This window comes from Mesocricetus auratus, unplaced genomic scaffold (genome assembly GCF_017639785.1).
Source record: "Mesocricetus auratus isolate SY011 unplaced genomic scaffold, BCM_Maur_2.0 Super-Scaffold_4256, whole genome shotgun sequence".
NCBI lineage: Eukaryota > Metazoa > Chordata > Mammalia > Rodentia > Cricetidae > Mesocricetus > Mesocricetus auratus.
The window spans coordinates 92,077,513-92,092,039 of NW_024429182.1; the positions used below are offsets into that span (position 1 = coordinate 92,077,513).

At 40.6% G+C, this 14,527-nt stretch overlaps 1 protein-coding gene across 1 annotated transcript; it reads left to right on the forward strand.

Moving 5' to 3' along the window:
- The first annotated feature begins 2,540 nt into the window (after positions 1 to 2,540).
- LOC101842856 (interferon-induced very large GTPase 1-like) lies at positions 2,541 to 10,244 on the forward strand. Its single transcript, XM_040756859.1, has one exon. The coding sequence runs from the start codon at positions 2,541 to 2,543 to the stop codon at positions 9,804 to 9,806; it is 7,266 nt and encodes a 2,421-aa protein (XP_040612793.1). The 3' UTR covers positions 9,807 to 10,244.
- The last annotated feature ends 4,283 nt before the right edge of the window (positions 10,245 to 14,527 follow it).

Below are 14,527 nucleotides of genomic sequence, written 5' to 3' on the forward strand. Positions count from 1 at the left end.
TTGTGTATCAGGATGACTGTGGCCTCATAAAATGAATTTGGCAATGTTCCTTCTGTTTCTACTTGATGGAATAACTTGAGGACTGTTTATGTTAGCTCTTCTTTGAAGATCTAGAAGAATTCTGCACTAAAACCATCTGGCCTGCCGGGCGGTGGTGGCGCACGCCTTTAATCCCAGCACTCGGGAGGCAGAGGCAGGGGATCTCTGTGAGTTCGAGACCAAGCCTGGTCTACCAAGCGAGTTCCAGGACAGGCTCCAAGACAATACAGAGAAACCCTGTCTCGAAAAACCAAAAAAAGAAAAAAACCAACCAAACAAACAAACAAAACAAAACATCTGGCCCTGGGCTTTTTTTTTTGTAGTTGTTGTTATTTGGGGAGATTTTAATGAATGCTTCTATTTCCTTAGGGATTATAGATCTATTTAAATTGTTATTATATTCTTAATTTAACTTTGGTAAATGGTATAAATAGAAATTTACCCATTTCTTTTAGATTTTCTGATTTTGTGGAGTACAGGTTTTCAAAGTACACTTAAACATTCTTGGATTTGGGGGGTGGTGGTTCAAATGAGAATATGCATAGTCTCATTTATATGGGTGCTTAGTCCCCAGTTGGTGGAACTCCTTTTGAAGGATTAACAGGTGTGGCCATGTTGGAGGAGATATGTCACCAGAGGTGGGTTTTGAAGCTTCAAAAGATTCAAGACATTCCCAATATCTGTCTGTCTGTCTATCTATCTATCTATCTATCTATCTATCTATCTATCTATCTATCTATCTCCCTAATCTCTCCTTACATTTCCCTCCCCTCTCTCGATATCTGTCATTCTCTGTGTCTCCATGTCTGTGTCTCTGTCTGTCTGTCTGTCTGTCTGTCTGTCTCTCTCTCTCTCTCTCTCTCTCTCTCTCTCTCTCTCTCTCTCTCACACACACACACACACAAACACATACACACAGAGAAAAACATACAACTCTCTCAATTTCTATCTGTATTGTGAGCTCTCACTTACTGCTTCAGTACCATTCCTGCCTAACCCCTGCCATGCCCCAGACATGATGGTCACAGACATCTGACATCATAAACCCCAAATTAAACCAATTCTTTTATAAGATGCTTTAATCATGATGTATGATCACAATAGAAAGGACACTAAGACAGCATCCTTGGACAAAATTTCACAGTTAGAAATGAGTGACAGACATACACAAAGTAGAATTTATTTATGATGGCAGGTCAAATAAATACTACATAACTTAAGATGTATTCAAGAAATTCTCATGGGAAACAGTCAACATAGGTCTCATAGAAACAAATATAGAAAATTTAATCAGCTTTTATTTAAGATAAAAACTAGGCTATCACCTAACTATGTATTCAATCTTAACCATTAATTTAATGGTTCTGATGTTGAGTCAATGTAGGAAGAAATGCTTAAAACTAATTTATTACATTGAAGCTCATTTTTTAACTTTTTAAATTAAAATTAAAAACAATCTTATTTTACATACCAATCCCAGTTTCCTCTCCTTCCTGTCCTCCCATGTTGCCCACCAACAGCCACCCCAACCTACCCTGCATCCACTCCCCAGGGAGGGTGAGGTCTCCTTTGCGGGATCATCAAAGTTTGTCACATCATTTTGGGCAGGGCCTAAGCCCTCCTCCATGTATCTAGGCTGAGAGAATATTCCTCCATGAGGTAATGGGCTCCCAAAGTCCATTCATGCCATAGGGATAAATACTGATTACACTGTCAGAGGCCCCATAGACTGCCCTGGCCTTCCAGCTAACACCAACATTCAGGGGGCCTGGTTTTGTCCTATGCTGGTTTCCCAGCTGTCAGACTGGGGTCTGTCAGCTCCCACTTGCTCAGGTCAGTTGTTTCTGTGGATTTCCCTAGCATGGTCTCAATCCCTTTGCCCATCACTCCTCCCTCTTTACAACTGGATTCCAGGAGTTAGGCTCAGTGCTGAGCTGTACATCTCTGCTTCTGCTTTTATCACCAACTGGGTGTAGGCTCTAGGATGGCATATAAGATAGTTATCATTCTCATTATAGAGGAAGGGCATTTAAGGTGGCCTTTCAACTATGGCTTATATTCTTAGTTGGGGTTTTCCTTGGGGATCTCTGGACATTTCCCTAGTGCCATATTGCTCTTTAAACTTATGGGAGGGGGGAGAGTAGAGGAGAGGGAAGTAGTAGGAAGGGAATAGAGAAGGAGAACATGAGGGATCAGAGATCGAGTGGAGGGAAAAATAGAGACAGAGATAAAGAAAAGATATATCTTAACAGAAGGAGCCATTATATATTTAAAGAGAAATCTGGTACATTGTAGCTATTAATGATAGCCAGACACATAAACTATATTCAGAAAATAGAAAATGATACAAGAAATATTTTAAACAACTGTAATTAAGATGATTAGATGAAGGCATGAAGAGATTTGCAGACTAGGCTCCTAATAACCCTCACACATTAATGTGGACAAGAATTCTTACACTTGAGAAACAGACTAAATATGTACCTGTTCTTTACAGAGCCATGGAAACAAAAAAGTGCATCCATGATGAGCCTCAATCCAAAAGCAGAAGACAGCAAAATCTCCAGGAGGTGCTGACAGAAGTGGGGCTGTCTGTTGACTACTGGCTGCCTAAGCTTCAGGAAGACCTGGGTGTGACCTGTGTCCAGGCCTTACAACACTTAGACAAAATAGACGTCCAGAAGCTGAAGTCCCAGACACAACACACATGGGAGAAAAAGGCCCTAGACAAGCTGCTTGACCTCTCACAGCCAAATAGTGTTGCAGAGTTCCAGGAGACTCCAGGACAGATGATAAAGAACAGGCAGAGGCAGGCAGGACAGGCACTGCAGGAACTGAGGGCCTTGCAGTCACAAGGGAAGCACAGACAGGAAGAGGCAGTGAGGAGGAAAGAAGCAGAGCTGAGACAGGCAATGGAGATCCCTGAAGAGTGCTGGCCTGGACCCGATGTGCCCCTAAAAGACGTCACTGAAACAATGGAGAGACATCTCAGTCACATAGAACAGAAACTGGCAACCAGTGAAAACTTCTCAGACAGATACCTGCTAAGAGTCACATCTGGAGGGCTGGCTCTGCAGGGAATTTATAAGACCTGTCACCAAAAGGACCTGGTAGCAAGGAGAGAAGAACTACTCAGGGTCCCTCAGGAATTCTTCCTCTTTGGATCTGAGCAAGGTAAACGGATGGAAACAAAAGAGTTTGCATCTTCCAAAGAAGAATCCCAATTCACAGAAACTGTGGAAAAACTCGGTTTCAGATTAACACTGTCAGCAAAGGGTGGAGGCTGGGGATTTAGTTCAGAAGGTGGGATGGACAAAGTCAAGCATTCAGAATCCACAGATGCCCACCCGTCACATTTTAAACACGCTTATTTCTGCTCATTGATGTTCAGCTACAACCCACTAGCCTCCTTCCACTTAAGCAATGATCAGCTCCAGCTCTCCACCGCTGCTCTCAAGGAACTGAAAATCATTGAAGAGCAGCTGGAACACACTGATGGACCAGACAGATTCCTCTCACTGAGGAATAGGGCTGAAAACTTCTTCAACAGATTTGGCTCTCATGCTAATCAAGGCCCTCTGCACCTTGGGGGAATCTACTGCTGGAAGGCCGTTTCAGAGGGTTTCATAAGTGACCATCTGGATCATGTGAAACAGCAGACAGCAGAAGCTTTGAATGCCTACATAAGGGCAAGCTACAGTGGCTTTGGGATTAAAGTTGGGGGAGAGATAACAGCATCAGACTCACATTCAGTAAGATTCTACAAAAATTCAACTAACCAGCAGATTCAATTAAAAGTGAAATTATCTGTGTCTCAGATAGGTGGACCACCAGAGGCTAATGGAATTTCTCAGTGGACAACTGGACTTCTTGCCAGCAATAAAACGTGGTCTGTCATTGACCGAGAACTTCAGCTGGTGCCCATTTGGGACATCATCCTGTCTAACCACAGAAACAATTTTAAGGACCCCTTTCTGGTGGCTAGTTGCCTAGCAGACAACTACTCTGCTCTGACAGGCCTTGCTGCCCACATCCAGGCTGGAGAAGAGATGCTGAGTTCCATAAAGGAAGCAGGAAAATTCCTGGATGATGTGAAATCCTGGGAGGTCTCTGACCCCGAAGAACAGCTTAACAACATGATAGGATTCATGCAAGCATTGGCTCACAAAACAAAAGGGTATGACATTTGGATTAATACATGCCTCACAAACTGGGATCTACAACATTTTCTCATGAGGACTGTCAACTTTTGCAAGACCACATCCATCAAAAAAACACAGTTTATTAAATCTCAGTTCCGCAGCCTTCTAGAACCTCATGTCTACAAAGTGAAAAACTTTCCTCAGGTGAGGACAGTCATTCAGTGGATCTACCAGGCAGAGTCAGAGGAACAGCAAGTCAAAATCACTGAATTGTCTGGGTTCCTTAGACGTTTGAAAGAAATCCAAAAATCTCTCACAGGAGCAAACATCAAATATGAGTCCCCAGAAACAGTGGAAGGGGCTCAAAGAAAGGCCACCTGTGATGTCACCACAGCTCTTGGCTCCTTCTTGATCTACCTCAGAGAAGCAGAGCAGCCAGACATGCAGCTGCTACTACTCTCCATCGCAGCTGGTGCAGGCTATCAGCTGGAAAGCAGGATTTTCCAGCCTCTCCTGGGGTGCACTGAGTTAACCTACCTTCTGGATGAAATACAAACTGTCCAACACAGATACCAGGAACTCAAAACTATCTGCATTGACAGGGCACAGGCACTCCTGGTGCTCAAAGCTCTGACGACCACAGTTGGGATCTCAGCCATTTCTCCAGAAGAAAAAGCACAACGCTTGGCATTAACAAGGCAGCACATGGAGCACTTATTGTCAACTAAAGTTGTGCATGCCCTCACAAAATTTGGAACAGATCATGATTGGGGGAATTTAGAGAGTAATTTGAGATTACTCATTGATGGGAAATATGAAGACATCATCTCTTCTTTGCAGATGGATGAGGTGAGAAAACAATTGCAAAGTCTCCTGAATAAAAAGAAAGAATCTTATGAACAAGAAGAAAAAGAGGTGATAGAAAAAGGACCTTTCCTAGACTTACTCCAGCGTCTAGGCCTACAACATCACTACCCAAAAGGCCTGCGCAGAGCTGACTTCCATCTGATTTACAAGACTTCTGTGTACAACACACAGCCAAGATGTGAAGAGGAACTTCCCTTCTATTTCCTACAAAAGCTACTGATGCTAGATTGTGGGTTCAGACATCTGGTCTTCAAAAAAGCTGGAAATGCAGAAACTGGAAACTTTAAAGGTGCCTCTGACCAGGAAGATGATGTTATTGATCCATATGAAGAGTTGTTTGATGACAGAGAGAAAGTCACTAATTCTTTAGGCACTGAGTCCCAGTCCCACATTCACCCAATGGACATCCAGATGGCCATTTTTCATTGTGCAGATGATCTTGCCAGGCAATATATTTTGTCCAAACTTTCCATTTGTCAATTTGCACTACCCCTTGTAGTGCCAAATCCCAATAATTCTCACATGGAATTTTCTCTCTGGTCTCTCAGGCAAGTTAGGAAAAGTTGGCAAGAGTCAAGTAAATCACCACAGGACAAAAGCTACAGTCACAAGAAACAGCAGATGTGCTGTGTCTCTAGTCCCATTGTGTCCTTCATTAGGGTTGGAAATGGCCTCTCTGCTTCCAAATCTCAGATCATGAACTCTCTTCTCAGCAGACATAAACATGATGTGTTTTTTCACAGACACAGCAGAGGAAGCAGCAAACACTATCTCCTGATGGAGGGAGTGGTGGAGATATGCTGGTTCTGCCCAGGAAGCCAAGGTGAGGACATATTTGACAAGTGTGTGGCCTTCACAAATCTTCATGGAGATGCCAAAGAACATAGGCAACAACTCAGATTCCTGCAGGATGTCTCTTCTCTCATCGTGATCCTCATGTCAGCTTCTGATAAAAATAAAGAAAACCAGAATCTTGTCAGACACCTGTGGCAGTCATCAAAATGTCTGATCTGTTTAATTGATGACAAAGAAAAAGTAATGACTAATAATGCTGGAAGAAAGGTCAGAATTGGCATTAGGAATAGAAACGAGGCAGAATTAACAGAAGAACTCATGACTACCATCAAAAATTTACTGGCGATCTCTGGCACTGCTCTCAGTATAGAAGACTGTTCACAGGTGGCTCGAAAACAAGGATTCAAGATTGATGAAGACCAAAGAAAATTGAGGGAAGCCAAAGAAAAAGCCCAGACAAATATGGAACTCCTGAAACAAACCAAGTTGTCTCAGGTAAAAGAAAATGTGGTACCTCTTCAGGGACAACTGTGGCACCTTTGGTGTAAGAAGGACAAAGAACTCTATCATCTGCAAAAAAAGGGGCATCGGAGCATTGAACAACACAAGAGTGACATTGAGACAGAAAAACAAAAAATACGACGACAGCAGTTTGAAAAGGCCTTCCCCCTCAATGATTTAATGCAATCTGTCTTAAAAATTCTCAAAGAAGACTCAGAAAATTATCTCAAACTTTACTTCTTATACTGGATAAGTATAGTTTTGGAAAACCTAACCAAGGAACATTTGGAGATTTTACATGAAAATCAGCAAATTTTATGGTCACAGGTACAGGCAGAAAAGAAAAAGGCAGAGAAAAGCAACTCACTTACATTGTGGCAGAAACAGATAGAAGCCATCTCTACGGAGATTCTTAACTGCACGTTTGGAATTGAGCACCTCCTCCGAGAAGTTGGCCAGATCTATGAAGCTCTGGAAGAAACTTCCTCCTCTAGAGATAGCCTTTTCCTCTGCCTCCCCCAAATAGCTGCAGATCTGTTGGTAGCTGGTGTTCCCATTGAGCTCATGGATGGGGATGCTTCATATGTGCCTCTAAAGTGGGTGGCAGCTGTTTTTGACAAGGTCTCAGAGAAACTTGGAGATAAAAGACTGTTTGTTCTCTCTATCCTTGGTCTGCAGAGCTCAGGGAAATCTACCCTACTGAATGCCCTGTTTGGGTTAGAGTTCACAGTTAGTGCAGGCAGATGTACAAAGGGAGCCTATATGCAGATCTTGGAGGTGGATGAGAAATTTGCAGAAGAGATTGGCTTTGATTTTATGCTTGTTGTAGACACAGAAGGACTTCGAGCTCCAGAACTCAACAATAAATCCCAGAATTGGGACAATGAGTTGGCTACATTTGTTATTGGCCTCGGGAACTTGACTCTGATCAATATTTTTGGGGAGAATCCATCAGAGATGCAGGACATTCTCCAGATAGTTGTTCAGGCCTTTCTGAGAATGAAACAAGTGAAAATCTCGCCCAGTTGCATCTTTGTCCATCAGAATGTAGGAGAGGTTACAGCAAAAGACCAAACTATGGAAGGACGAAGGAGACTGGAGCAGAGACTGGATGAAATGACTGCATTAGCAGCTGAACAGGAAGAGTGCTCAAACATAACCCGCTTTAATGATGTAATTAAATTTGATGTCAATAGTCATGTCTACTACTTTGCCCACCTCTGGGATGGCAATCCACCAATGGCTCCTCCTAATCCTCGCTATAGTCATAATGTCCAGGAACTGAAGAGTGGGATTCTTAGGACTGCCCAGCAGGAATCCAGGGGAAGAATCATGAAGATCTCAGATGTCAAATTTAGAGTTCAAGATTTGTGGAAAGCCCTGGTCAGTGAAAATTTCATTTTCAGTTTTAGGAACACACAAGAGGTCATAGCCATGAGTAAACTGGAAACCATGTATAACAGCTGGACCTGGGAACTGAGGAGTCATGTTCTGGAATTACAGAATCAGTTGAACAATCAGATTCAAAACGGAAAAATCCCGACACTCACAACCGATGTACTAGAGGGTCCACTTAACAACAAGTATGAAACTATCAAGCAAGAATTTGACAAGTATTTTGAAGAAGACCCAGATAGTGATACATTGATACAATGGAAAGCAAATTTTGAACATAAGCTACTAATTCTTAAAGATGCACTTATTTCAGACACCAGAAGCAAAGGCAATGAACTTATCAGTCTTAAAAAAAGCCAAGAAAGACTAGATAACCAAAAGTCACAATATGAAAATGAATTGTTAGAGAGGAGTCGAAAGTTGGCTTTACGTGTGAAAGGTAAAGAATTGAGTGATGAAGAGTTGCGTGAGAAATTCAATCAAGTTTGGACAAATTGGATCTACAATGTGTCTTCTACTGCACCTCCTGTCACAGAGCCCAACATAGATGGGGATGCTGAAAGCATTTTTCTAGGGTATTTCAAAAAGGAAAGAAATATTGCAGAAAAACTAAAAAGAAAGGATAGAAAAATATTTTGCATTGATTATGAGAAGCATGTCCAAATGAAAAACAAATATCATGTAATTACAAAGAGTTTAGAAACTTGCCATAAAGAGTCCATTAATAAAACTACTAAGAACATTTTTTTAATATATAATGAAACAATTACAAACATTTGGAAGCAAAAGCGTGATTACAATCAGAACGATTTTCATAAAATCCTGAGGATATTAGAAACATCTGTTTCCCCTGAAGAAAATTACACATTTACCAGAGACTATACCATTGACTTAGCCTTATACTTATTCCAAAGAGCATCTAAGAGTTTCAAAGAAATGCATGAGGCATTCAAGAGAGCAAACGATCCTGTGAACTATCTGGAGATCAAGAAAGATGATTTCTTCATGAGTTTTAAGATCTCCTGCCATGGTGCCACCTCCATCACATCCTTTGTTGACTTCCTGTGGCTCAAGCTCACTCCTGCTATCTCTACCACCATATGGGACAAAATAGTTCCTAAAGTAGCTGGGGACATGCGAGCTACCTGCCCTGCATTCAATGGAAACAGGGCTAACTTGGAGAATCATATTCTCATTTCTCTGGCAGAAGAAGAAAACTTTGATAAGTATTGGGAATACATTCATCAGCCAGAATCCTTTTTCAGGGATTACATTAGAGACCACATTAGAATATACTGTTCAGAAAAAGAAGGTGAAAAAGTAAAAACTTTTTTAAAAATAAGTTTAGATGACATCAAGAATGCCATCCTCACTGCTATTCACAAGACCACAGAAGTAGCTTATGATAATAGCAGCACCGCTTCTCGCTGGTTGGATTTGTTCTGTGATCACCTAGGGAGCAACCTGATCTTTCCAAGAAGAGACCTGATAAGCATCGAGCACCAGGAGATAAAGGATACTGAGTTTCTCAAAGAAGCCATGAGTGCAGCTTTGGATCCTGCCATGAGGAAAGTAGAAGAGGACTGCTCAGGGAGGCCCATAGATGAAATGGTTCCTGACATTGAGAAAATTCTCTCTGAGCATCTCTGTGGCTGCTGGAAACAGTGTCCTTTTTGTAAAGCAATTTGTACAAACACTGTTGCCTCACATGAAGGAGACCACAGTATGACATTCCACCGCCCTCAGGCTGTCAATGGATGGCATTATCATAAAACAGACTACTTTGTCACTGACATCTGTACTACTTCTGTAGCAAGTGATCGTTCATTTATTTCAAGTGATAACCGTACATTCCCATACAAGAAATATCGAGAAGCAGGAGGTGATTATGCCACATGGAGCATCACTCCAGACTTATCTACCCAGCCGTATTGGAAATGGTTTATCTGTCACTTCAGATGGAAGCTTGAAGAGAAATATGGAAGAAAATTTACAAATTTAGGTGCTATTCCAGATTCTTGGAACAAAATAAGAAAGCAAGAAGTTCTTGATGACTTGAAAAAATAATGATTGCCAAAATACAACACTAGCACTGCCACAAAATTTCAAATTAACATAGGAAACGTCATATCAATTTAGGTAGCCCCTTCAAGATTATCTTTATAAATGAAATAAGTAAAATAAAATTAGTTAATATTTCAGTATTTGAATATTTTCTTCTAGAAAGACTTTTTTCTCTTGATCTTCTGCTTAAATATAATGTACTAAATATGTGAATATATAGTAAAAATTAGTATCCATTCACAAGCCTATTTCAAACTTCATTATTTCTTTTTTTCCTTTCTTTGAAATTGAAATTAGAAAAAACCTTCTTTTACGTGTCAGTACCAGTTCCCTGTCCCTCTCCTCCCCTCCTCCCCTGCCCCCCAACAACCCTCTATTCCATCCCTTTTCTGCTCGCCAGGGAGGGTGAGGCCTTCCATGGGTGGTCTTCAAAATCTATCATATCATTTGGAGCTGGGCCTAGACCCTTCCCCATGTGTCTAGGTTGAGAGAGTATCTCTTTATGTAGAGTGGACACCCAAAGTTCATTCGCATACCAGACCCATAGATTAACCAGACCTCCAAAGTGACATCCAAATTCAGGGGGTCTGGAACAGTCCCATGCTGGTTTCCCAGCTATTATATTTGTTTAAATGTTTAGTGACTCAGGGAAAGTTGAGTCATTTCTGGCTATTGTTGATTCCTTTACAACAAATGAATGGTAAGTTCAACTAACGTATACATCTGGGGAAATGCTACAATTTGCCTTAAATTAGTTTAAATGGATGTTTTCACCCACTCCAGTTATGAAAAAACACTTCTGACTTTCATTATATCAACCTTCATTGTTGATGCCAAATGAGGATGCCAAAATAGAGAATTTTAGTAATGTCTCTTCTGGAAAAACAAATAAACCAGACTTGGTCAGTACATATTTTCAAGGAAATAAAGAAAAATAAATAAACAAACAAAAAATAAATAAATACTATTTTTCAAATTATGTTATTACTCTTTTGTCCATTATATCTTGGTATTTTTCTGTTAATCATTGAAAAACACGTACAAACCACAAATATTAGTATTCAAACCTGCTGTTACATAGCTACAAACACTACATCCTGTAACAGTGGTAGGCCTTGCAAGTTATATTCTTTCAATGGTATCACAAATGTTGTAGGATTAACCAAACACCTTCTGATTGGATTTAAGACCAATTCCATGAGTGGATCCACTTCTGACATTGTTATAAAAAGGTCATTAATCTGATATTAGATTGGTTTTGGTCCTAGTGGAATACCTATTATTATTGTTTTGGTAAAGCAACATAGCAGTACAATGATTGCCACACCCATATATCAGTGATTTGCTTGATCTGCAGCAGAGAATCTCTTATAGTATATGGGAGCTAACACAGAGACCCACAAGTGGACAATGTATTGAGAGTGAAAGACCTTAGGAGCACTCAGTTCTAAATGGTGTATGTTCATCAAATGGTATGTGTTCTCATTGAGACTCAGAATTATGCTGAAGAGGAGGCTGAGACCAGAGTTGGTAAAAACCAGATTTGTTGCATAACTCCAAGGAAAAAAGTATCTGAGAAACATAACAGAATTAATGTAGTTATAAACTCACAGAGACTCTGGCAGTACACAGAGGGTACAGGTCCAAGCCTGACAGGGTCCCAGCACTGAGAGGGAAAAGTGAATACAGTATCCCAAGCATAAGGAAGAAGCTATCTGCAATTGATACTTGTTGACTAAGGAAAATCACTTTTCTCCAGTGGAGTTCCATTTGGTACATTATCTCTACACTGCAAGCAGGGTTCATATCCAGGATCATTTGATGAATATAAACCAAACTGAATGATACTTATGTAGAATTTTTATCTCATTTTGTTTTATGTAGGCATCTTTTTGTTTTACTGGGTTTTTGCTTGTTTATTTTAATTTTATTTGTTGTGGGTATTTGCAGGGGTGTTATATTATTTTTGTTGGTGGTGGTTTATTTTGTTTGATTGTGAGTGTATTTTTTGAAAGAAAGAGAGAAATAATGGAGTTTTGTGCATATGGAGTTGAAGAGGACCTGAGAAATAATTGAAGAAGGGAAAAACAATTAAAATATAGTATTTGAAGTTTTTCAATAAAATGAGCATAAAAATTAAAACCTGGTGTTGCATATAGGTACAAGAAGGAATTATTCCTGGAATTATATTTGGTGATCACATAACAAAGGACTATGGTGTTTAACAATGATTGCTAATTTGACAGGGTCTTGAATCACCCAAGAGACAAGACCCCAGGTCACCAGATTTTATATTAGATTAGTCTATGCCTAGGAGAGATGATAAGGTTTAGGTTCATGGGGGTAGGAAGACCTTAAACAAGGTGAGAAGTATTTAACTGCAGCCCCATTTCCTGAGCTGCAGTCCTAGACTGTATAAAAGGAGAAAGTTACCTGAGCACGGAGCGTTCACAGCTCTGCACTTGTTGACTAGAGTTGTAGAAAGACTATCTGGCTGGAACTCTCTTCTTCTCCTTCTCCTCCTTCTCTTCCTCCTCTCCCTCCTCCTTCTTCTCCTCCTCCTCTCCTTTCTTTCTTTTTTTCTTTTTATTGTGTTTTCAAGCTCTTATCTGGGCAACTGGATTTGGGAAGACTGTAATTCTAGGTGCAGACATCTGGTTTTACCTTTGTTGGATTTTTTTCTTTGTAGTGTGAGTGTGTGTGTGTGTGTGTGTGTGTGTGCATGTGTGTGTGTGTGTGTTCTTGTTATTTCTTGACCACAGATTTCCCTCCCTCCTCTAATCCCAGTTCCCCTCTCTTCCCCTCCCCTTTCCCTATCCACTCCTATTCCATTTCTATGCAGCAGAGGGAAAATCTCCAATGAATATCAATCAGCCATGGTATATCAAGTTGCAGTGAGATTAGGTGCCTCCTCTTCTACCCACTAGAAGATCAAACTACACAACGGCAATATATGTGCCAAGGGCCTATGTCAGTCCCATGGAGGCTCCCTGGTTGCAAGTTGTCTTTCTAAACCCCTATGAGCCCAGGTTAGATGCTTCAGTGGGTTTTCTTGTGGTATCTTGAACCCATCTGGCTCCCACAATCATTACCCTCCTCTTCTGTAGGATTCCCCTAGCTCCACCTAATGTTTGGCTGTGGATCTCTGCATCTGTTTCAACCAGTTGCTGGGTGAAACCTCTCTGATGATCATTGGGATAGGCACCTATGTATGAGTATATCAGAATATCATTAGAAAGGATTTCATTGACTTTATTTTGTTTTATGCCAGCCATGTTTGGTTCTATCAGAAAGTCTCTCTTGTGCCTACAAGTCAGAGTGTATTTCCTGTTTTCCCCTCAACTGGATTCAGAGTATCAGGGATTGTTGGTTAAATATTGTTCACTTAACAAAAACTAGGGATTTATGGAAGGAATGAACATCCTTGTCTCTACCACATTAGCCTGTGACTGTGTATCAATGAGGCATTTTCTTGAATAATGATTGATACAGTAGGAAACATCCCAATATTGCCAATGCCACTGGACCTTGTGAATCTAGGATGTATAAGAAAATAAGCTGAGTAGCCATGAGGAGCAAACCAATAAGCAGCACTCCTCCATGGTTCTGCTTCAGTTCCTGCCTCTAGGCTCCTGCTTTAGTTTGCTCAGTGATGGACAATAATCAGAAGTTGTAAGCCAAATAACCTTGTTCTTCTCCAAGTTGGATTCATTCAGTGTTTTATCACTGTAACATAGAACCAAACTGAGACATAGATTTTCTGCAAAAGCCATGGAGAGGCGCTGCTTTAACATGTCACTTTGGGGTAGCAGTTTAAAAAAATTGTTACACTGACCAATTGGTGCTTTAATCCATTTGTTTTGTGTCTAAAATAATATAATCATACCAAGATTTCATCTAAGACTTCTATTTTTCTTTGGAACAGACTGTAATTTTATGCTTTATATTTAAATCCATACTCCATTTGAACTTTTGTTTCATTTTGTTTTTATACATATATGTTAGATTTTCTTGATAATTTCATATAATGTATTTTGATCATATTTATCTACTCCCACCAAATGTTTCCTGTTACGCATTCCTTCCCTATTGACTGACCCATGTGTCTTCTATAAATTTGTGCATCTGTGTTACCCCTGTAGTCACAGGTGTGTGGCTATCCATTGCACCGTGGTCTGCCTACCAAGGTCCATATCTTTAGAGAAAACTAGTTCTCACTCTCCCAGCATTTTAGCATTTAGTGACCAATGGAGGAGGGCTCAGTCCAGGGTGAATGGTACCATCACAGGGTTACTGACCCTGGGTTCTATAAGTAGGTGGGCTGAGCAAGCCGTAGGAAGCAAGACAGTGATCAACTCCCCTCTGTGGTCTCTGCACCAGCTCCTGTCTCCAAGAATCTGGCCTGTTTGAGTTCCTGTCCTTACTTCCATCAGTGATGAATAGCAATGCTGAAGTGTAAGTCCAATTAAACCCTTTCCTTGACAACTTGTTTTTTGGTTATGTTGTTTCATCACAGCACTAAGACAACCACCTTGAAGTAGGCATCTGCAACATTACAATCAATTTCTGGGACAACCCTGAAAAATATCAGAGAAGAAAAACCTTCACAGGGAGCAGAACTTCAGGTGGTACACATAGTCGTACATTTTGTTTGGAAGGCGGAATGGCCAGATTCACAATTATTCATTGATTCATGGGCATTAGCTAACAGGTTTGCAGGATGG

Bases quoted from the DNA above. Each gene is read 5' to 3' on its own strand.
- LOC101842856 (XM_040756859.1), top strand. From the start codon at position 2,541: ATGGAAACAAAAAAGTGCATCCATGATGAGCCTCAATCCAAAAGCAGA.